General features: G+C 43.8%; 1 protein-coding gene across 1 annotated transcript in view; it reads left to right on the forward strand.

The window, feature by feature from the left end:
* The window catches only part of ZRANB3 (zinc finger RANBP2-type containing 3), a 254297-nt gene that overhangs the window by 35747 nt on the left and 193742 nt on the right, over window positions 1–24808 (forward strand). The window contains exon 3 of the mRNA XM_073647276.1: window positions 18861–18879. Within this exon, the coding sequence (XP_073503377.1) occupies window positions 18861–18879 (19 nt within the window). The remainder of the gene's footprint in view (window positions 1–18860; window positions 18880–24808) is intronic.

Here is a 24808-nt window from a genome sequence, read left to right on the forward strand (position 1 = left end):
AGCACTCAATCGCCTTCAAAAGAGCGGACAATGCACACGACAAAAGCGGCAAGTCAGCCAGCGAGAGCGTAAGAAAGAGATGATTAATGTGCAAAAGCCCCTCGCTGTAACCGAGCCAAGAACGTCTGCTGCTTGTAGCCAAAGTGGCTACTTCCACCTCCAATAATTAACAGTCTGAGACATGGAAGACATTAATCATGGGACTGTCACATGAGAAAGGGAGCAGTTTTCCAAAAAGTAATGTATGCAAAGTGTGCAAAAGAAAGCAAAGTACTAGAGATGCAGGCGCTGACCAGCGTCGTATGGGCCTGTTGTGCTCCCTGTTGGCTATGTTCTGGTAATCTGGCATCCTTGAATGGCTATGGAACTGGATTATCAGATGCTTAATATGATCGAGTCTATAAACGGTCGTCTAGAGACCCCAATACACATTGGATTGGACTTGATTAAATCATCTGGTTCTATTGTCTATGAAACCAAACTTTGGGCTCAATAGAAAGTATAAGATCCCCATAAACATTAGAGAGTCCCTCTGTCTTTTCCGACTTCTCCACTACGCAGGAAAGCTCAGCTCAACTTATCACCCCTGAAAACAAAAGCATCAGTTGATGACATTTCCACCAGTCCAATGCTTCTCTCCCAGACTTCATCTGTCAGCGGATAGTCGGGAGGTCCCCATACTCCTAAGATGGTCGGCTGATCCCGTCAAGATCAGCTAGTTCGGCCAACCTTCATCTATTGTGTATGGGAGGCTTAAAGGGTCCGTACTCCAGACTCAATAGAAAGTCTAAAAGTTAATACAGCGCTGTGCTCACGCTATGAGAATAAGCTCACACCTCTGCCTCTTGGTTTGAGTCATCTCTGGGGGTCTCAGGAGCCAAATCAGGAGTTTAGAGACCACATAAGCTGCTCCTATGACCGTATGCTTTGGAATTTTGCACTCAAAATGGTACTTTTAGATCTCTGCATGCTGTCTGTGAATGGAAGGATTCTTGTCTCTGTCCAGAGGGTAATAATCTGCCCTCTTCACCGAGTTACAGGGAATCGGTCATGTCTCACACGGTGAGGTGGATCCTCGAAGCCCTTGGTCCATATGAGCAGACTGAACGTAGCACGGACAGATGACGCTGATGAAGGGAGGTGAACCGGCTGAAATAAGGGAGGATGTAGGGGCGGCTAGATAGCAGTTGACGGGAGCTCAAGCTGTAGAGGCTGAATGGCAGCTGGAGGAATGGGGAGGCTATAAAGTCTGGGGGAATGGAGGCTTTAGAGGCAGGATAGCAGCTGGAGGAATGGAGGCTATAAAGTCTGGGGGAATGGAGGCTTTAGAGGCAGGATGGCAGCTGGAGGAACGGAGGCTATAAAGGCTGGGGGAATGGAGGCTTTAGAGGCAGGATAGCAGCTGGAAGAACAGAGACTATAAAGGCTGAAGGAATGGAGGCTATAAAGGCTGATAGAACGGAGGCTTTAAAGCCAGGATCGCAGCTAGAGCAACATAGGATTTAAAGGCTGGGGGAACGGAGGCTTTAGAGGAATGGAGGCTTTAGAGGCAGGCTGGCAGCTGGAGGAATGGAGGCTATAAAGGCTGATAGAACGGAGGCTTTAAAGCCAGGGTGGCAGCTGGAGCAACATAGGCTCAAAAGGCTGAGGGAATGGAGGCTATAAAGGCTGAGGGAACGGAGGCTTTAGAGGCAGGCTGGCAGCTGGACGAATGGAGGCTATAAAGGCTGAGGGAACGGAGGCTTTAGAGGCAGGCTGGCAGCTGGAGGAATGGAGGCTATAAAGGCTCAGGGAACGGAGGCTTTAAAGCCAGGATGGCAGCTAGAGCAACATAGGCTCAAAAGACTGAGGGAACGGAGGCTTTAAAGGAATGGAGGCTATAAAGGCTGAGGGAACTGAGGCTTTAGAGGCAGGCTGGCAGCTGGAGGAATGGAGGCTATAAAGGCTGAGGGAACGGAGGCTTTAGAGGCAGGCTGGCAGCTGGAGGAATGGAGGCTATAAAGGCTGAGGGAACGGAGGCTTTAGAGGCAGGCTGGCAGCTGGAGGAATGGAGGCTTTAGAGGCAGGCTGGCAGCTGGAGGAATGGAGGCTTTAGAGGCAGGCTGGCAGCTGGAGGAATGGAGGCTGTAGGGGATAGATGGCAGTTTGAAGATCAGAGGCTGTAAAGGTGGGATGGCAGCTGGAGACTCAGCATATGAAGACCAATGAAGCAGCGTTGGGGGTAACAGCTCAGTATATAGTGGTCTCATTGATGAAGCAGAGCGGAGAAGACAACTCCCAGTTAAGGTGGAGCAGAGTGCAGCTGCTGAGCTTGGGAACAGCAGAGCTGGGTCTGTCAGGCGATTCACTTGGTGATTGTAGCGGAGCTGGGTCTGTCAGGCGATTCACTTGGTGATTGTAGCCGAGCTGGGTCTGTCAGGCGATTCACTTGGTGATTGTAGCGGAGCTGGGTCTGTCAGGCGATTCACTTGGTGATTGTAGCGGAGCTGGGTCTGTCAGGCGATTCACTTGGTGATTGTAGCGGAGCTGGGTCTGTCAGGCGATTCACTTGGTGATTGTAGCAGAGCTGGGTCTGTCAGGCGATTCACTTGGTGATTGTAGCGGAGCTGGGTCTGTCAGGCGATTCACTTGGTGATTGTAGCGGAGCTGGGTCTGTCAGGCGATTCACTTGGTGATTGTAGCGGAGCTGGGTCTGTCAGGCGATTCACTTGGTGATTGTAGCGGAGCTGGGTCTGTCAGGCGATTCTCTTGGTGATTGTAGCGGAGCTGGGTCTGTCAGGCGATTCACTTGGTGATTGTAGCGGAGCTGGGTCTGTCAGGCGATTCACTTGGTGATTGTAGCGGAGCTGGGTCTGTCAGGCGATTCACTTGGTGATTGTAGCGGAGCTGGGTCTGTCAGGCGATTCTCTTGGTGATTGTAGCGGAGCTGGGTCTGTCAGGCGATTCACTTGGTGATTGTAGCGGAGCTGGGTCTGTCAGGCGATTCACTTGGTGATTGTAGCGGAGCTGGGTCTGTCAGGCGATTCACTTGGTGATTGTAGCGGAGCTGGGTCTGTCAGGCGATTCACTTGGTGATTGTAGCGGAGCTGGGTCTGTCAGGCGATTCACTTGGTGATTGTAGCGGAGCTGGGTCTGTCAGGCGATTCACTTGGTGATTGTAGCGGAGCTGGGTCTGTCAGGCGATTCACTTGGTGATTGTAGCGGAGCTGGATTAGTCTGTACACATTACTTTTGCACATGGTGGAGTGCAGCCAGGACACTAACTACCTGAATACTCAGGCGGCATCGCCTGAGCTGGCCTGAATGACATTAGTGGAGGACATCTGATATGCTCGCAGTTGGCCGCAGCAAGAGGTAAACGAAGCCCCCAACTCTGGAGGCGCCATGAGTGAGTAACCGAATCGGATGCTGCTGTTAAACCGCCGTGCTGGGCACGATCAGGGAAGGTTTTCAGTAATCAAAAAAAGCATGAATATTTGAAATCAAGATTTGTTATCCCTGGGATACCACCCTGCGCAAACTGCATGTATCCTAAACTATGGCCACACGGGATTTTCTAAAAGATAGATATTGGCCACACGATTCTTCCAGTCTGTTGTACTGCGCAGGCTTCAAACCCTGATATAAAAAGAGAGCGCTTTGGTAATGTGACGTCTTCTGTGGCCGGGTGACTTGGGACAGGTTTTCATCCCTGGAAGGTAAGCATGGTTCCTATTCACTGACCACATAATAGCAACGGAGCGGGCAGAAACGGGCGAAACGTGAACACAGCCCCTGACGGCGAGCGCTACTCCAGTCCAATTAAAACCTGTAATAAAAGATATAATGCAATTTTTTTTATGTTTAATTTAAAGAGCGCGAGACGCGTCGTTCCTCTCCCGGAGGCGGCTGACCTGTGGCCTCTTGCGTCGGTGACTGCAGATACATTGTACACATCCGCACAGGCGATTTTTATACATAATACATCTGTCACCGGTGTTTAACAGTCATTATCCAGTAGCTTAAAGCTGCTGCAGTCAGAAATACGCCGCGCTGTCATGTCTTAAAATAGCAGTGAGGTTGCACCGTCTTACCTCTTTCATTATTCTCGGCTGTGTATAATTAATTCCAGGAGGAATTGGCCTTCAGTGATCTGTCATGGAGTCATCAGAGAGAGAGAGGTGTCGGTAGCGGCTTCTGCCCAAGCGCAGGAATCTGCAAGGAACCAGCAAGTGGAAGTAGAAAATAAGCGTTTCAGCAAATTGAAAAATCATGGCATTGTTTTAAAGGGGTTCTCCGGTGAATAGGATGAGCCAAGGGTAATGAGGGGGGCTGAAGCGGCACCTAAGTCTGCTCACCTGCTGACGGTAAGTAAGTACAGCATGTCACGTCAGACAGGTTGTCACTTTTTGATGGATGATTGGAATCGCACAAAACCGGAATTCTCATTAAAGGGTAGCATTCCCCTGTCCATATGTCCAATTAGGACCCCCCTCGTTACAAGCTGGGAAACAGGTTTCTAGAGTGCTCAAGCCATCCTTGTGTTCATATAAAAAGCTCTTCAGCTGAATGGCTGCCATGTAGTACTACATTTCCCTGCGGGGAATATGCATGGGCGGCTGAGGCTTCAACTCCAGAAAAATCATCTGTTTGAGTCCGACTACCGCGATCCCCAGCAATCCCGAGACTGGGATCGCAAAATCCCCAGCGTGACTGGAGCACCGGGGCGCACGTTACCACCACTGGATTCAAAGTAATTTTCAATTTAAATATACTGAATATTAGCTAATGATAATCAGATTTTTGCTTGGAAATTTTGGTTCAACAGAAAAATTGTAAAAAAACAAACAAACAAAAATGATAATGTACTGGACAAAAATTATGGTTTCCCCTAGAAAAGATTGAAAATAATTTAACCCTAGGGACAGGTTAAACTACGATGTGTCCTGTAAATTGCATCACAGGTGTCTACAAGCTTGTAATAAGTCAGTCTGCCTATTCAGTGGGTGAAAAGTAGTCATTGTGCTGTTTGGAATCATGGTGTGTGCTACACTGAACATGGAGCAAAGAAAGCGAAGGAGCGAGTTGTCTGCGGAGATAAGAAAGAAAATCTCACAGCCAAACATGTTAAAGGTAAAGGTTATAAGACGACTCCAAACACCTTGATGTTCTTGTTACTACAGCTGCACATATTACTCAGAGGTTTGGGGTCTATAGGACTGTAGCCAACCGCCCTGGATGTGGCCACAAGAGGAAAATGGACGACAAATTGAAAAGTTGAATAATATGAATGGGAACCAAAGAGCCCAGAACAATTTCAAAAGGCATAAGAGGTGAAGTCCGAGGTCAAGGTCCATCAGCGTCAGATTACACCATCTGGTGCTCTTCTTGGCCAAAGTGGACTTCGTGGAAGACGAAACCACTGGTTAAAGCAAATCATAAAAAAGCCAGATTGGAATTTGCCAAAATGCATATTGACAAGCCACAAAGCTTCTGGGAGAAAATCCTGTGGACGGAGGAGACAATACTGGAGTTTTTTAGTGTCACATCAGCTCTTTGTTCACAGATGCAAAGAAAGAAAAGAACATTGTACCTACTGTGAGACATGGAGGAGGCTTGGTTTTGTTATGGGGCTATTATGCTGCATCTGGCACAGAGGGTCTTGAATCTGTGCAGGATACAATAAAATGTCAAAACTATCAAGACATTCTGGAGCCAAATGTGCTGCCTGGTGTCAGAAAGCTCTGTCTGAGTCCCAGGTCATGGGTCATCCAACAGGAACACAGCAAAAACATCCAAGAATGGCTGAGAGCAAAACACTGGACTCTTCTGAAGATGCTTCTGTGAGCCCCGATCTAAATCCTACAGAATATCAGTGGACGGACCTGACCTGCACTCAGGAGAAGACGCCTCCACTCTTGAGACATTTGGCCAACGAGAAGCGGCCAGAAGACCTGTGGACGGGGCCGAAGTCTCACTGAGCATTACAGAAATTCGACTTTGCTTTTTTTTTTTTTTTAATACTTTTTTTACAGTTTTATTTTTCTTTTTTGCTCACAGTTTATCATTGAAATACAAAACATATCTGCCAAATAAAACCCTTGGTCCTTATTTTGTGCAGCTTACAAGATCTAATAAATTGTAGATTACAAGCCCTGACGGACGGGGTCCTCTCTCCCACTGTACGCGTGTCAGCCATGTTAAGTTACAATTTTTTTTTTTTGGACAGAGACCTTTTATTACATATTGGGCGCCCAGGAAAATAAATTCTGTGCACACTTGGGTTTCATTGTCCCTCGAAAAATGCAATGATTTAAACAGAGGGTTTTATTCTACTAGTTGTGTTTCTCAACACTTCTTTCTGGACCCAGACAATAGCACAGGCTGCTTGCGCCTCATTAAGAGATGGCATTATATACATATATGGTACTTATTATGATGTTCTTCATTTAGCCCATCAGACTTCGCTTTCTTCTCTTTTTTTTTTAGTTTTAAAAATGGCAGCTCATTCAGAGCCTAATTATACCAGATCTGCATAATTACATAAATGCTGTATTTAGAAGACGGCCACCTAGAGACCCTCTGGATTGTTCTCCTTATTGCAGGTTGTTTTTTTTTTATCTTACACCTGTCCTTTTTATGAGCGAGCTTCACATTACGCAAAAAAAAAAAAAAAGCAAAAAAACACAAAAAAATGACAATCTGCTTATTTGTGCCTGTCGCAAAAAGTGAGAAATTTTCCATTCTACCGTGCTAAGCATCTGACAAGAGCGGAGGGCAAGAGAAGAAAAGTAAAGGGAATTGATTTTCAGAACGCTCGGCCAACATTTGAAGATGTTTTGAATGATATTTCGTCTCTCAAAATCAGGTCTCATGGCATTGCGGAGCAAGGAGGAGGAATCTAACCTCTAGGTCTTGATCGCCTGTGACGAAATTTACCAAGTTACGTGTCAAATTCTGAAGCAACTTGCAACATAAAACTCTTGTGCATGCCTTGCATAGGATTTAATGTGTTTTAGATACTTTTTGTAGATTGCTTGACAATTGGGCGTGACTTAGCATGAAAGGGTGTGGCTTCAAACAGTTGACTGTTTCACATTGCGTCAAAATTTTGGTGCAAAGTAAGCAGCATGAGACATTTTATTAAATTTTGCACATTTTTTGAAATCATATGCGGTTTAAAAAATGACACAACCTTTTGTTGGTTCCTGGAAAACTTGCGCTATTCCGCTCATTCAATGGAGACCAAAACAATGTCCTTTTTGTCTCGATCGGTGTAGTGTGTGCTGATATTCAGAGGGCTTCATGTGCAGCCGTATGACAGTTGCTTAGGTCGGAGGTTCCCCCATACATTAAGAGATAAAAAACAAGAGGGACTCCCTGTATAACACTGGTAGGAGCAGGTCAGGGTGGGATGGAGGGTTGGTTGTGCCCCTGAACAGGTTGTGCGCGGCACATCTACGTGAAGAGTGTTGTAGAATCCAATCGTGGCTGCTGCACTCACCGAATAGAGAGAAGAGTGCGGTGGACCTCGGGCGCTGACGCTGATAAAGGTAATTCCAGGTATAAAAGCTTCCAATTTATTGAAACGCGTTTCGGAGTAGAACCTATTACTTCCTGCTCCTGAAGAAGGCGTAGGCTCTACTCCGAAACGCGTTTCAATAAACTGGAAGTTTTTTATATTTACTGCCTGGATTAACGTATGTCAGCGCAGCGCCTGCGATCCACCGCACTCCTCTCTCCAATACTCCTGATAAATATATATATACTGCTCACGTATACCCTTTTTCATTTCCCCTTTCAATCGAACCTGGTGTCTAACTATTGACTTCCCCTTTTATTACTCTTTAAGTAAAATACTTCAAATTCGTAAAAAAACAAAAAACAAAGTAAAATTGTGCTCTTTTCTTGATGGCATTTTGTTTCTAATTAAGTAGAAAAATAAGCTGACATAAGGGGATCCGAGCATCTTCACCAGAAGGGGCCGAACTGTGAATGCGCCTGAGCAGGAGATGCCGTCTGGCACCTGTCAGAGTGAGATCAATGAAATCCCGTGAATAAGACCCAGCATCCTCATATCCTGCTTCAGTACAAAAGCACTGGCTATGCGTCCATCGTTACTAAAAAGAGAGCAGAAGAACCTGTGCAGTATAATAGCGGTATTACTATTGGAGTACATCACTATTGTGGCAATAACTTCACGAGAAGACAAGGCAATGTTTTTAAAAATTTGAGCCACACCATTGGAGAGAACACAATATTTCTTGGCCGTGCTTGTCTTCTGCTCCTTAGACATTATGCGGACCTGCCCTTCAATGGAGACCTTTGAGCAAGACAGTTCAATGGAGGATAATCGTAGTTACAAGCCAGAGCCACACTGGTGGTCAATATCTGCTCATTCTTGGAACTTAGAAGGCCTCTAGTGGCTGGTCTGTAGCTCCCCAAGGGCTCGGCTGCTACAGGGGTATTGCACCTCTGCCAGAGGTGTGATATTCCACTCCCGGGTAAGGATGGAGTGTGGACCAGGACTCGTTTAGCTGCATGCACCACACACACCCCATTTCCGAGGGACAGGTCAACGGTGCTCCCACTAGACAGAAGTGCAGGCACGACAGCATCTGTCCCTGGCTGGAGTGGGGAGGGGGAGGAAAACCCAGTGGTGTAGGAGCAGATAGGGGTGGGTCTCTGGGCATAGGTAGGAGCCCATTGGTTGCTAGTCACCTGGGCTCACACATAGAGGGAGGTATAAAAGGTGGGCACCATCTTAGAACAGGGTTCAGTCAGTTCAGAGAGGAGTGCAGTCTGAGGAGAAGTGACAGGGAGCAGAGCTGCTGCTTGGGCTCTGCTCCACTTGCAGGCCTTGTCAGGAGGCCGGGGCCTGAGAGAGAGAGAGAGAAGAAGGAACGGAAAGGAAAGTAAGAAGGGAACTGGAACACAGAGAAAGGCCCAGAGACACGAAGGCAGAAGGAACCCCAAAGGCCCAGGAGATTGCGGGTGACTGGTTGGCAGAGCAGGGTACCGGAACCCAAATTGGTGGAGGCAACAGATTCCTCAGCCAAAGACTGGAGGTTGTGACCACATCTTGGCGCCACCCCTCACTACATCCACCAGGAAAGCATACCACATAGGGTCAGGGAAACCGGAGATAGGTGTCGCCAAGAGAAGACCCGAGGAAGCTGGACAAAGGTGGGTCACTGGTGAGGACGGCCAGAGAAAGGTAGAGAAGGGAGCCCTGTGCCACGCTCTGGAATTGCCTGGGAGTTGGTTGAGTCCCTTGCCTGGTGGACGCAGCACGGCTTGGGCCGTCATCGCCTGCAGGATTGACACGAATAACAACTGTGAGTAAAGCATTGGAAACTGCAATTACAAGTCTGTGTTTCATCGCTGCACCATTAGTACTGGGACGCTCACACCATCACTCCCATCATCCACATTAGCTGCCCTGAGGCAATACTTCTCCCGTGGGGAGTTATCCCATACTTGGCTGCGCATACAACATCAGCCTCAGCGGTGGTCATAGAATCATAGAATCATAGAATGGTAGAGTTGGAAGGGACCTCCTGGGTCATCTGGTCCAACCCCCTGCTCAAAGCAGGATTCACTAAATCATCTCAGACAGATGTCTGTCCAGCCTCTGTTTGAAGACGTCCATTGAAGGGGAACTCACCACCTCTCGTGGCAGCCTGTTCCACTCATTATTCACCCTAACTGTCAAAAAGTTTTTTCTAATATCTAATCTGTGTCTCCTCCCATTTAGTTTCATCCCATTGCTTCTAGTCTTTCCTTGTGCAAATGAGAATAAAGATGATCCTTCTACAATGTGACAGCCCTTGACATATTTGTAGACAGCTATTAAGTCTCCTCTCAGTCTTCTTTTTTGCAAGCTAAACATTCCCAAATCCTGCAACCGTTCCTCATAGGACATGGTTTGCAGACCAGTCACCATTCTGGTCGCTCTTCTCTGAACTTGCTCCAGTTTGTCTATGTGTTTTTTAAAATGTGGTGCCCAAAACTGTACACAGTATTCCAGATGAGGTCTGACCAAAGATGAGTAAAGACCAATAATGACTTCACGTGATCTAGACTGTATGCTTCTGTTAATACATCCCAGAATTGTATTTGCCTTTTTTGCTGCTGCATCACACTGTTGACTCATGTTCAGTCTATGATCTATTAGTATACCTAAATCTTTTTCACATGTACTGTTGCTTAGCTCTATTCCTCCCATTCTGTATATGCTTTTTTCATTTTTATTGCCCAGATGTAGTACTTTGCATTTTTCCCTGTTAAAAACCATTCTGTTGGTTGCTGCCCACTGCTCCAGTTTATTTAGGTCTTTTTGAATCCTCTCTCTCTCTTCTCTAGTATTAGCTATCCCTCCTAGCTTTGTGTCATCAGCAAATTTAATCAGTTTACCCTCAATTCCTTCATCTAAATCATTGATAAAGATGTTGAACAATACAGGTCCCAGGACGGAGCCCTGTGGTACCCCACTTGAGACATTCATCCAGCTGGATGTGAAGCCATTTACAATCACCCTTTGAGTCCGATCACTAAGCCAGTTATGAATCCACCTAACAGTTGCCTGGTCCATTGCATACTTGGTCATTTTTTCAATAAGGATGGTGTGAGATACTTTGTCAAATGCTTTGCTGAAGTCAAGATATACTATATCTACAGCATTTCCCTGATCCACCCAGTCAGTGATTCTGTCATAGAAGGAAATTAAGTTAGTCTGACATGACTTGTTAGTTATAAACCCATGCTGACTCTGGTTAATCACTTCATTCTTATCCAGGTACTTACATACATGTTGTTTAATAATTTGTTCAAAGATCTTTCCTGGTATAGAAGTCAGACTCACCGGCCTATAGTTCCCTGGGTCCACCTTCTTCCCCTTTTTGAAGATAGGAACAACATTTGCTCTTCTCCAGTCTTCTGGGACTTCTCCTGTTCTCCAAGAATTTTCAAAGATTATGGAGAGTGGTTCTAAAATTTCTTCCCCACTGACCGCAATCCACGGGTGGCGTAGTCGGACAATTACAACACAAATAGACTGCCACTGGTTTGACCGCCCTGGGCACGGACCGGGTCACAGCCACGGAAGACTACATCCCGCCAGAGTCCCGGCTCCAGGTATCCGCTGCACAGCACAGGCCCAGGGGGCGCGTCAGGTCCACCGGCAATCAGCACTTTTATAGACATCTGACCGCTGCTGCCAATCGCAGTCTGTAGCCTGTTGACTGACAAATAAAAAAGACCTCCAGGGAGGCATGTACTGAGTCCACCAGGGAGCTGGAACATGACTATACCTCCGATTTTATGGTTTTAAAAACATCTATATCTAGAACATTGTTTTTTCATTGTCTGATAACCCTTTTAACTAATTTTTACTTTTGGCCAAACTTATTTAAGAAGAGTAGTATCAAGCTGATTAATAATTGTTCTATCCAAATCTCAGTAGTAGCAAGGTTCAATTAAGAGCTATGAGACATAGAAAGGTAGAGTTTGAAGGGTCCTCCGGGGTCATCGTGTCCAACCCCCAACAACATAGGATAGGCCAACAATATCAGATTATTTGGGAGTCAAGATATTGTTACCCCCATCGATCTGCTAATTCTCTTTATTGTTTAACAGGCGCAACTCTGTCTTTTTGGTAGAGGCCATAATAAGTATTATAGCGTAGAGCAGCTCAATCCCATTAACTCGAAGGACACCACGACTACCAAAAGTACAGAGCGGCGGAGCAGAGAGTCAGAACTTATGTATTCTTGTACATAGGGGGCAGTATTATAGTAGTTATATTCTTGTACATAGGGGGCAGTATTATAGTAGTTATATTCTTGTACATAGGGGGCAGTATTATAGTAGTTATATTCTTGTACATAGGGAGCAGTATTATAGAAGTTATATTCTTGTACATAGGGAGCAGTATTATAGTAGTTATATTGTACATACAGGCAGTATTATAGTAGTTATATTCTTGTACATAGGAGCAGTATTATAGTAGTTATATTCTTGTACATAGGGGCAGTATTATAGTAGTTATATTCTTGTACATAGGGGGCAGTATTATAGTAGTTATATTCTTGTACATAGGGGCAGTATTATAGTAGTTATATTCTTGTACATAGGAGCAGTATTATAGTAGTTATATTCTTGTGCATAGGGAGCAGTATTATAGTAGTTATATTTTTGTACATAGGAGCAGTATTATAGTAGTTATATTCTTGTACAGAGGGGGCAGTATTATAGTAGTAATATTCTTGTACATATGGGCAGTATTATAGTAGTTATATTTTTGTACATAGGAGCAGTATTATAGTAGTTATATTCTTGTACATAGGGGGCAGTATTATAGTAGTTATATTCTTGTACATACGATCAGTATTATAGTAGTTATATTCTTGTACATAGGGGGCTGTATTATAGTAGTTATATTCTTGTACATAGGGGGCAGTATTATAGTAGTTATATTCTTGTACATAGGGGCTGTATTATAGTAGTAATATTCTTGTACATAGGGGCAGTATTATAGTAGTTATATTCTTGTACATAGGAGCAGTATTATAGTAGTTATATTTTTGTATATAGGAGCAGTATTATAGTAGTTATATTCTTGTACATAGGGGCAGTATTATAGTAGTTATATTTTTGTACATAGGGGGCAGTATTATAGTAGTTATATTTTTGTACATAGGAGCAGTATTATAGTAGTTATATTTTTGTACATAGGGGGCAGTATTATAGTAGTTATATTCTTGTACATAGGGGCAGTATTATAGTAGTTATATTCTTGTACATAGGAGCAGTATTATAGTAGTTATATTTTTGTACATAGGGGGCAGTATTATAGTAGTTATATTTTTGTACATAGGAGCAGTATTATAGTAGTTATATTCTTGTACATAGGAGCAGTATTATAGTAGTTATATTCTTGTACATAGGAGCAGTATTATAGTAGTTATATTCTTGTACATAGGGGGCAGTATTATCGTAGTTATATTCTTGTACATAGGGGCAGTATTATAGTAGTTATATTCTTGTACATAGGAGCAGTATTATAGTAGTTATATTCTTGTACATAGGAGCAGTATTATAGTAGTTATATTCTTGTACATAGGGGGCAGTATTATAGTAGTTATTTTCTTGTACATAGGGGCAGTATTATAGTAGTTGTATTCTTGTATATAGGGGCAGTATTATAGTAGTAATATTCTTGTACATAGGGGGCAGTATTATAGTAGTTATATTTTTGTACATAGGAGCAGTATTATAGTAGTTATATTCTTGTACATAGGAGCAGTATTATAGTAGTTATATTCTTGTACATAGGAGCAGTATTATAGTAGTTATATTCTTGTACATAGGGGGCAGTATTATAGTAGTTATATTCTTGTACATAGGGGGCAGTATTATAGTAGTTATATTCTTGTACATAGGAGTAGTATTATAGTAGTTATATTCTTGCACATGGGGCAGTATTATAGTAGTTATATCCTTGTACATAGGAGCAGTATTATAGTAGTTATATTCTTGTACATAGAAGGCAGTATTATAGTAGCTATATTCTTGTACATAGGAGCAGTATTATAATAGTTATATTCTTGTACATTAAAGCAGTATTATAGTAGTTATATTCTTGTACATAGGGGCAGTATTATAGTAGTTATATTCTTGTACATAGGGGGCAGTATTATAGTAGTTATATTCTTGTACATAGAAGGCAGTATTATAGTAGTTATATTTTTGTACATAGGAGCAGTATTATAGTAGTTATATTCTTGTACATAGGGAACAGTATTATAGTAGTTATATTCTTGTACATAGGAGCAGTATTATAGTAGTTATATTGTTGTACATAGGGGCAGTATTATAGTAGTTATATTCTTGTATATAGGGGCAGTATTATAGTAGTTATATTCTTGTACATAGGTGCAGTATTATAGTAGTTATATTTTTGTATATAGGGGCAGCATTATAGTAGTTATATTCTTGTACATAGGGGCAGTATTATAGTAGTTATATTCTTGTACATAGGGACAGTATTATTGTAGTTATATTCTTGCACATAGGAGCAGTATTATAGTAGTTATATTCTTGTACATAGGGGCAGTATTATAGTAGTTATATTCTTGTACATAGGGAGCAGTATTATAGTAGTTATATTCTTGTACATAGGGGCAGTATTATAGTAGTTATATTCTTGTACATAGGGGGCAGTATTATAGTAGTTAAATTCTTGTACATAGGAGCAGTATTATAGCAGTTATTTTCTTGTACATAGGGGCAGTATTATAGTCGTTATATTGTACATAGGGGCAGTATTATAGTAGTTATATTCTTGTACATAGGAGCAGTATTATAGCAGTTATATTCTTGTACATAGGAGCAGTATTATAGTAGTTATATTCTTGTACATAGGAGCAGTATTATAGTAGTTATATTCTTGTACATAGGAGCAGTATTATAGTAGTTATATTCTTGTACATAGGAGCAGTATTATAGTAGTTATATTCTTGTACATAGGGGCAGTATTATAGTAGTTATATTCTTGTACATAGGAGCAGTATTATAGCAGTTATATTCTTGTACATAGGGGCAGTATTATAGTAGTTATATTCTTGTACATAGGGAGCAGTATTATAGTAGTTATATTCTTGTACATAGGAGCAGTATTATAGTAGTTATATTCTTGTACATAGGGGCAGTATTATAGTCGTTATATTCTTGTACATAGGAGCAGTATTATAGTAGTTATATTCTTGTACATAGGGGCAGTATTATAGTAGTTATATTCTTGTACATAGGAGCAGTATTATAGTAGTTATATTATTGTACATAGGGGCAGTATTATAGTAGTTATATTCTTGTACATAGGGGGCAGTATTATAGTAGTTATATTCCTGTACATAGCAGCAGTATTATAGTAGTTATATTTTTGTACATAGGGAGCAGTATTATAGTAGTTATATTCTTGTACATAGGAGCAGTATTATAGTAGTTATATTCTTGTACATAGGGAGCAGTATTATAGTAGTTATATTCTTGTCATAGGGAGCAGTATTATAGTAGTTATATTCTTGTACATAGGGAGCAGTATTATAGTAGTTATATTCTTGTACATAGGAGCAGTATTATAGTAGTTATATTCTTGTACATAGGAGCAGTATTATAGTAGCTATATTCTTGTACATAGGAGCAGTATTATAGTAGTTATATTCTTGTACATAGGGGCACTATTATAGTAGTTATTATATTGTAAAGACTCCTTTAGTATCTGTTCCTCAGGTCTTCGTCAGACGTTTGCTCTGAGCAGTTGTCATTCATCTTGGCTGCTCATACAAAGTGTGGTGCCAACAATGTGAAAGATTTTTCCAGGACAGAAATAATATAAAATCTGTGCTGCACCCTGGGGCTTTATATCGGGGGGGTCTTCATTCTCTTCTCCAGCAGAACTACAACTCTCAGTGTGATGTACGTAAATTCTTGTTCTTGTTTTAATGTCTTTGTCCTCTAGGTGTAAACTGTGACTTATGACTCAGTCGTTGATATTAATTTCCCACGTTGGTCTTTATATCCCTTTAAATATGTGTAATCTCCTTGTCATCTGTTCCTTTAAAATGGATTTGGATGCTATTTATTTTCTCAGAAGCGTAGCGGGCAGTAATCCGCGGTATGACGGGTGCAGACCGGTGTCACGCTCCGCTCTGGTATGTGACTTAGGATGAGGCGCTGTCCGCGTCTCCTCTCGGGTGTCTGGTTTGTGGCCGCCATGTGTACTCCGTGTATTCCAGGATTTCTCATTCGTTACTATTAATGCTAATGGCTGTCACTGCCTCTGGCAGCTGAGGGGGCGGTATACTACTTCCCGTATGCTTTATTTCTGGGAAAGGGTCATTTTAGTGTATCCTCCTGGTGCCTTTCCTCATGCAAATAGGAATATAGCAGCACTCAGATATTCGCATTTTTCATGCATTATTTATAGACTTTACCACATTTGCAAAAAAAAAAAAGAAGTTTTTGTTATTTTTGTAATCTGCGCTGAGAAAAAGCCAGAGCCGCGTAATTGACCAGCGGTGTCTGAGCATTTCCACATTTAGCTTCATTCTCAAAGCCATTGTGGAAAGAGCAGCTAATGAACATAGCAGCGCAGAGGATTTCAGGAATTGGGTTTTGGAGGGAGGGAGTAGTGGCTGTTTACACATGGGCATATCATTTGAAAATTGCAAAGGAGAATGGGTGGTGGAGCAGAACATAGCAAAAGAAGGTCTTTCAGCAGCACAGAGTATTTAAACAGGTTGTAAAATGTATTTGTTTATTTTTATGTAATAAAGGTTTAAACTCTGTTTAATAATTTATCATGGTTTTTAAGATCTCCGCTTGCTGTTAAAGGGGTATTTTCATCTCCAAGATCCTATCCCAATATATAGTAGGTTTAATAATAATAATAATAATAATAATAATAATAATATAATAATATTAGCAAATACCATCAATTAGAAATGTAGTATAGTTTTTCTGATCGATTATGTCTCTTTCCTCATGTGCAGGGCATTGCAGGACATTAGGTATCCATGGTTATGACCACTGATATAGTGACAGTTAGTTGTTAGTGGCCGTAACCATGAATACCAAAGGTCCTGCAATGCCCTGCACATGGGGTAAGAGACATGGCAAATCAGAAGAACTATGCTACATTTCTAATTGGAGGTATTTGCTAATATTATTATTACACCTACGTCAATTTGGGATAGGATCTTGGAGATGGGAATACCCCTTTAATTTTCACAGTATGAAATTCTGCCCTGGTCATGTAATGCATTCACAGCTGCTCGTGACAAGTGGAAAGTGTAATGGCACAAGCTGCGCAGCTGTCTGTTCATTGGCGGACTGTCAATGGAGGGTCGCACAGAGTGGTCGGTGATCGGACGGACGGTTTCAAAGTAGTGTCAAACCATATGACTCTTAATTGGTGTCTGTCAGCACATAATGACTGTACAAACCATGCACAGGCACTTGGTGCAGCCATATAGTTCAGTGCACCTTTTGATCATCTTAGATAAGAGGGAGGAGATGAATAGGAAACAAGTAGGTGGAAAGGTGCCCTGAACTGCCTGGCCATGCGAATGGTGCACCAAGTGCTTCTGCTTGGTTTCTACAGTCATTTTGTGCTGACAGACACCTATTAAGGGTCATATGGTGTAACTCCACTTGTTTGCAACCGTCATACTCTTAATGGGTGTCTGTCAGCACAAAATGACTGTTCAAACCAAGCACAGGCACTTGATGCACCCTTGGAATGCACAGGCAGTTCAGTGCACCTTCCCACCTACTTGTTTCCCATCCATCTCCTCCCTCCTATGTAAGTTGGTCAAGAGGTGCACTGAACTGCACGGCCGGACCAAGGGTGCACCAAGTGCCTATGCGTTGTTTAGTCAGACACCCATTAATGGCCATATGGTTTAACGCTTCTTGTTACGGTCAGAATTGATGGACAGGGTCATGCCAACTGTACTTTTCAGCAGTCATCACACACACACACACACACACACACAGCACATGTCCCGCCATTCACATTTAGGGAGTGTCACAGCTCACCTCTTCCTCCTCTCTGCACAGGTCAGAGCATGCCCACAACTTTCCCAGAAAAGTTGATTAACATTTCCAATTTTTTTCTCAACGTGGCTGCTGTAAAGCAAATCTCTGAATACTGCTCAGACAGAACGACTGGACCCGAAAATGTGTAGAAAACAGGATCTGGAAATCTATAATCACACAATATGGGTGTATAGAGCGTGCTCCGGAGCTGAACTCTCTCTACAGAGCAGGTTGCACTAACAGCAGCATTGGAGTTTGCCGTTTGACCCCTTCAGTGTTGCTGTAAGACTTAAGACAACCGCATATAAAATACTCGATCGCGTGATGCTGCTGCTTCCACACCCTCCGAGTTGTCGATGGGTCGTAATGACAGTCGGCGCCATACTGTAGTATTGCAGCGTATGGTACGTGCAATCAAGTGATCACGGGTTCAATTCCTCTAGGGAAACTTTTAAAGAAAAAATGTCATACATTTTTTTTTCTTCTTCATTTTTCAATGCAAAAAAAAAAAAAAAAAAAAAAGGAAAAACGTATTTGATATCACCGCTTCCGTAAAAGCCTAATCTATAAAAAATATATCATTAAATTAACCCATAGAGTAAACGTCGTAAAGAGAAAATAAATCAAAACTCTGTTTTTCTGTCTCCACATCGCCCCCCGAATAATGCAATAAAAAGGCATCAAAACATCATATATTTTTTTCCAAAAATTGTATAAATAAAACCATTTAGGCCACGCAGGCACTCACAAGATTAGAGGGGTCAGACTACCGTACACTTTGCTGCAATACTACCTCACCATAATTGTCTTTTTTTTTCTTCTTATTTTTATAAATACATTATGTTGAAAAATGAATCGTATCAAATTAAAAACTACAATCCGTCCGTTATTTTGACCGCAGCATTTTAAAAAAATTAATTAATTAAAAAGGTGCTGGTCTGAAAATACAAAAGCGCTGTAACGAGAAGGGGTTAAACGCGAGTCCACTGCAGCGGTGTGAACGAGTCCTGCGGCAGAGGACGGCTCCCGATTCTTCCCGTCTTTAAACGAGTTACATTAACTGAAATCAAATCCAGTAATTGCACAAATTGGATGCATTGCTTTGCACTGAAGACCTCATTTGCTTTATTTATATATAGATTTTTCTTCTCCTCGCGGTAGCGGCCGTGTAACATGTGTTCGAGCAGATCTGCTAATTAACATATTGTTTTTCATGTGGGAATAGAAGACTCCGCGCGGTTTGTATTAACATATCATTTTTTGTCTCTCTCCCCCCGTAGGTGCATGATTGCGGATGAGGCAAGTAATTCTCTGTTCCTTTCTTTCTACTTCTACTTTATGCTCCGTTTTGTTGCTTCTTAATGAACTTTTCATTGAAAATCTTTTTATTATCTTGTAATTTTTTTTAATTCTAAGTTTATTATCTTCTTTGCTCGGCCGAATGTTTCATATATGTTGCACCATGTCGTCACTATGTAGCTGGTTTTGTAAGAACTTTTTCATGTCACTTGGCCTCACCGCCAGGCAAATTTTAATGCCATGTACTGGGCCACCCTTTTATTTATGTTATACCATTATAATGGTGCAGTTATCAAGTACTCTACTGGTAGAGATGGCTTTTACACTCTTTTTATTCTGATATGTCGGGGGGGGGGGGGGTCACTACACTAGGTCACCTACACAACAATAAACTTCTATTCCTGTGGAAGAAGCCATCAAAGTCATGAGTGCAGCTCTGGAGTATAATACAGGATGTAACTCAGGATCAGTAATGTAATGTATGTACACAGTGACTGCACCAGCAGAATAGTGAGTGCAGCTCTGGAGTATAATACAGGATGTAACTCAGGATCAGTAATGTAATGAATATACACAGTGACTGCACCAGCAGAATAGTGAGTGCAGCTCTGGAGTATAATACAGGATGTAACTCAGGATCAGTAATGTAATGTATGTACACAGTGACTGCACCAGCAGAATAGTGAGTGCAGCTCTGGGGTATAATACAGGATGTAACTCCGGATCAGTAATGTAATGAATATACACAGTGACTGCACCAGCAGAATAGTGAGTGCAGCTCTGGAGTATAATACAGGATGTAACTCAGGATCAGTAATGTAATGTATGTACACAGTGACTGCACCAGCAGAATAGTGAGTGCAGCTCTGGAGTATAATACAGGATGTAACTCAGGATCAGTAATGTAATGTCTGTACACAGTGACTGCACCAGCAGAATAGTGAGTGCAGCTCTGGAGTATAATGCAGGATGTAACTCAGGATCAGTAATGTAATGTAAGTACACAGTGACTGCACCAGCAGAATAGTGAGTGCAGCTCTGGAGTTTAATACAGGATGTAACTCAGGATCAGTAATGTAATGTATGTACACAGTGACTGCACCAGCAGAATAGTGAGTGCGGCTCTGGAGTATAATACAGGATGTAACTCAGGATCAGTAATGTAATGTCTGTACACAGTGACTGCACCAGCAGAATAGTGAGTGCAGCTCTGGAGTATAATACAGGATGTAACTCAGGATCAGTACAGGATCAGTATTGTAATGTACGTACACAGTGATTGCACCAGCAGAATAGTGAGTGCAGCTCTGGAGTATAATACAGGATGTAACTCAAGATTAGTACAGGATCAGTAATGTAATGTATGTACACAGTGACTGCACCAGCAGAATAGTGAGTGCAGCTCTGGAGTATAATACAGGATGTAACTCAGGATCAGTAATGTAATGTCTGTACACAGTGACTGCACCAGCAGAATAGTGAGTGCAGCTCTGGAGTATAATGCAGGATGTAACTCAGGATCAGTAATGTAATGTAAGTACACAGTGACTGCACCAGCAGAATAGTGAGTGCAGCTCTGGAGTTTAATACAGGATGTAACTCAGGATCAGTAATGTAATGTATGTACACAGTGACTGCACCAGCAGAATAGTGAGTGCGGCTCTGGAGTATAATACAGGATGTAACTCAGGATCAGTAATGTAATGTCTGTACACAGTGACTGCACCAGCAGAATAGTGAGTGCAGCTCTGGAGTATAATACAGGATGTAACTCAGGATCAGTACAGGATCAGTATTGTAATGTACGTACACAGTGACTGCACCAGCAGAATAGTGAGTGCAGCTCTGGAGTATAATACAGGATGTAACTCAAGATTAGTACAGGATCAGTAATGTAATGTATGTACACAGTGACTGCACCAGCAGAATAGTGAGTGCAGCTCTGGAGTATAATACAGGATGTAACTCAGGATCAGTAATGTAATGTCTGTACACAGTCTACTAGATGGACAACCCATTATTAAAGAGGTTATCTGGCCTTAGGCTAGAAGTCTGCAGACGCACTGTATGACTGCAGACTTTTGAATCCCTACATCGTGCACACTGCGCTGTGAATACAAGTGTATTGAGCGAGGTTGTGCATTTCTAGTCTCAATTTTATCGGAAGTATGCAAATCGCATATTTGCGATCACATGGCTGCCCGCTCCTTGACCCCGAGAATTTTCTCGGCGCGCATTGTGCTCTCTATGAGGATTCTCAAGTCTGCAGTTACAGTGACCCTAAAGCCAGACAATCCCTTTAAGTACAGTAGTGCTCAATAGAAAATAGAAAACCCGTAGTCTCACCTCCCTCATCGTCGCCCCCTCAGCGATGTTACGGCAGCACTTGACAATTGTTTTGCCACGTGTGCATTGAGGATTATTTTGGATGGTACCACTTAGACTTCTATCTGACGTCCGAGGGAAGTATGAGCGCTGCAACCCATCAGCCGCCACTGATTTGGCTACAGCGTTTATGTGGCATAACAATGCAATACCACGGATCCAACACCCTCTTTGCTGGAATAGCGATGGTTCAGAAGATGGATATATATATATATATATATATATATATATAATATATATATATATATATATATATACATATATATACACACACTGCTCAAATAACCCATCCTAGACCTGAATGAATGAAATATTCTCATTGAATACTTCGTTCTGCACAAAGTTGAATGTGCTGACAACAAAATCACACAAAAATCATCAATGGAAATCACATTTATTAACCAATGGAGGCCTGGATTTGGAGTCGCCCCCAAAATTAAAGTGGAAAAACACTACAGGCTGATCCAACTTTGATGTAATGTCCTTAAAACAAGTCAAAATGAGGCTGAGTATTGTGTGTGGCCTCCACGAGCCTGTATGACCTCCCTACAACGCCTGGGCATGCTCCTGATGAGGCTGAGTATTGTGTGTGGCCTCCACGTGCCTGTATGACCTCCCTACAACGCCTGGGCATGCTCCTGATGAAGCTGAGTATTGTGTGTGGCCTCCACGTGCCTGTATGACCTCCCTACAACGCCTGGGCATGCTCCTGATGAGGCTGAGTATTGTGTGTGGCCTCCAAGTGCCTGTATGACCTCCCTACAACGCCTGGGCATGCTCCTGATAAGGCTGAGTATTGTGTGTGGCCTCCACGTGCCTGTATGACCTCCCTACAACGCCTGGGCATGCTCCTGATGAAGCTGAGTATTGTGTGTGGCCTCCACGTGCCTGTATGACCTCCCTACAACGCCTGGGCATGCTCCTGATGAGGCTGAGTATTGTGTGTGGCCTCCAAGTGCCTGTATGACCTCCCTACAACGCCTGGGCATGCTCCTGATAAGGCTGAGTATTGTGTGTGGCCTCCACGTGCCTGTATGACCTCCCTACAACGCCTGGGCATGCTCCTGATGAGGCTGAGTATTGTGTGTGGCCTCCACGTGCCTGTATGACCTCCCTACAACGCCTGGGCATGCTCCTGATGAGGCTCAGTATTGTGTGTGGCCTCCACGTGCCTGTATGACCTCCCTACAACGCCTGGGCATGCTCCTGATGAGGCTGAGTATTGTGTGTGGCCTCCACGTGCCTGTATGACCTCCCTACAACACCTGGGCATGCTCCTGATGAGGCTCAGTATTGTGTGTGGCCTCCACATGCCTGTATGACCTCCCTACAACGCCTGGGCATGCTCCTGATGAGGCTGAGTATTGTGTGTGGCCTCCACGTGCCTGTATGACCTCCCTACAACACCTGGGCATGCTCCTGATGAGGCTGAGTATTGTGTGCGGCCTCCACGTGCCTGTATGACCTCCCTACAACGCCTGGGCATGCTCCTGATGAGGCTGAGTATTGTGTGTGGCCTCCACGTGCCTGTATGACCTCCCTACAACGCCTGGGCATGCTCTTGATGAGGCTCAGCATTGTGTGTGGCCTCTACGTGCCTGTATGACCTCCCTACAACGCCTGGGCATGCTCCTGATGAGGCTCAGTATGGTGTGTGGCCTCCACGTGCCTGTATAACCTCCCTGCAACGCCTGGGCATGCTCCTGATGAGGCTGAGTATTGTGTGTGGCCTCCACTTGCCTGTATGACCTCCCTACAACGCCTGGGCATGCTCCTGATGAGGCTGAGTATTGTGTGTGGCCTCCACGTGCCTGTATGACCTCCCTACAACGCCTGGGCATGCTCCTGATGAGGCTGAGTATTGTGTGTGGCCTCCACGTGCCTGTATGACCTCTCTACAACGCCTGGGCATGCTCCTGATGAGGCTCAGTATTGTGTGTGGCCTCCACGTGCCTGTATGACCTCCCTACAACGCCTGGGCATGCTCCTGATGAGGCTGAGTATTGTGTGTGGCCTCCACAAGCCTGTATGACCTCCGTACAACGCCTGGGCATGCTCCTGATGAGGCTGAGTATTGTGTGTGGCCTCCACGTGCCTGTATGACCTCCCTACAACGCCTGGGCATGCTCCTGATGAGGCTGAGTATTGTGTGTGGCCTCCACGTGCCTGTATGACCTCCCTACAACGCCTGGGCATGCTCTTGATGAGGCTCAGCATTGTGTGTGGCCTCTACGTGCCTGTATGACCTCCCTACAACGCCTGGGCATGCTCCTGATGAGGCTCAGTATTGTGTGTGGCCTCCACGTGCCTGTATAACCTCCCTACAACGCCTGGGCATGCTCCTGATGAGGCTGAGTATTGTGTGTGGCCTCCACTTGCCTGTATGACCTCCCTACAACGCCTGGGCATGCTCCTGATGAGGCTGAGTATTGTGTGTGGCCTCCACGTGCCTGTATGACCTCCCTACAACGCCTGGGCATGCTCCTGATGAGGCTGAGTATTGTGTGTGGCCTCCACGTGCCTGTATGACCTCTCTACAACGCCTGGGCATGCTCCTGATGAGGCTGAGTATTGTGTGTGGCCTCCACGTGCCTGTATAACCTCCCTACAACGCTTGGGCATGCTCCTGATGAGGCTCAGTATTGTGTGTGGCCTCCACGTGCCTGTATGACCACCCTACAACGCCTGGGCATGCTCCTGATGAGGCTGAGTATTGTGTGTGGCCTCCACGTGCCTGTATGACCTCCCTACAACGCCTGGGCATGCTCCTGATGAGACTGAGTATTGTGTGTGGCCTCCACAAGCCTGTATGACCTCCGTACAACGCCTGGGCATGCTCCTGATGAGGCTGAGTATTGTGTGTGGCCTCCACGTGCCTGTATGACCTCCCTACAATGTCTGGCCCTCATACCAACCCCATGGAGTCGGTTTCTAACCATTTGTGCAGACACATGCACATTTGTGGCCTGCTGGAGGTCATTTTGCAGGGCTCTGGCAGTGCTCCTCCTGTTCCTCCTTGCACAAAGGAGGAGGTAGCGGTTGTTGCCCTCCTATGGCCCCCTCCACATCTCCTGGTATCTGCTCCATGCTCTGGACACTGTGCTGACAGACACCGCTACCCTTCTTGCCACAGCTCACACTGATGTGCCATCCTGGATGAACTGCACTACCTGAGCAACTTCTGTGGGCTGTACTGTAGACACCGCCTCATGCTACTGTACCTCTAGGGGTGAGCGCAATGGCAAAATGAAAAAGTGACCAAAACAACAGCCAAAAGCGATTAGAACAGAGAAATGGTCTGTGGTCCCCACCTGCAGAACCCCTCCTTTATAGGGGGCATCTTGCTAATTGCCGATCATTTCTACCAGTTGTCTGTTCCATTTGCACTACAGCAGGAGGAATGAATTCACAATCAGTGTTGCTTCATAACTGGACAGGATGATGTCACAGAAGTGTGATTGACTTGGAGTTACATTGTGTTGTTTAAGTCTTCCCTTTCTTTTTTTGAGCAGTGTATAAACTACTGACAACGTCTCTGAAATTC

The sequence above is a fragment of the Phyllobates terribilis genome, unplaced genomic scaffold (genome assembly GCF_046119375.1).
Source record: "Phyllobates terribilis strain yellow unplaced genomic scaffold, ASM4611937v1 Scaffold_9__5_contigs__length_417890890, whole genome shotgun sequence".
NCBI lineage: Eukaryota > Metazoa > Chordata > Amphibia > Anura > Dendrobatidae > Phyllobates > Phyllobates terribilis.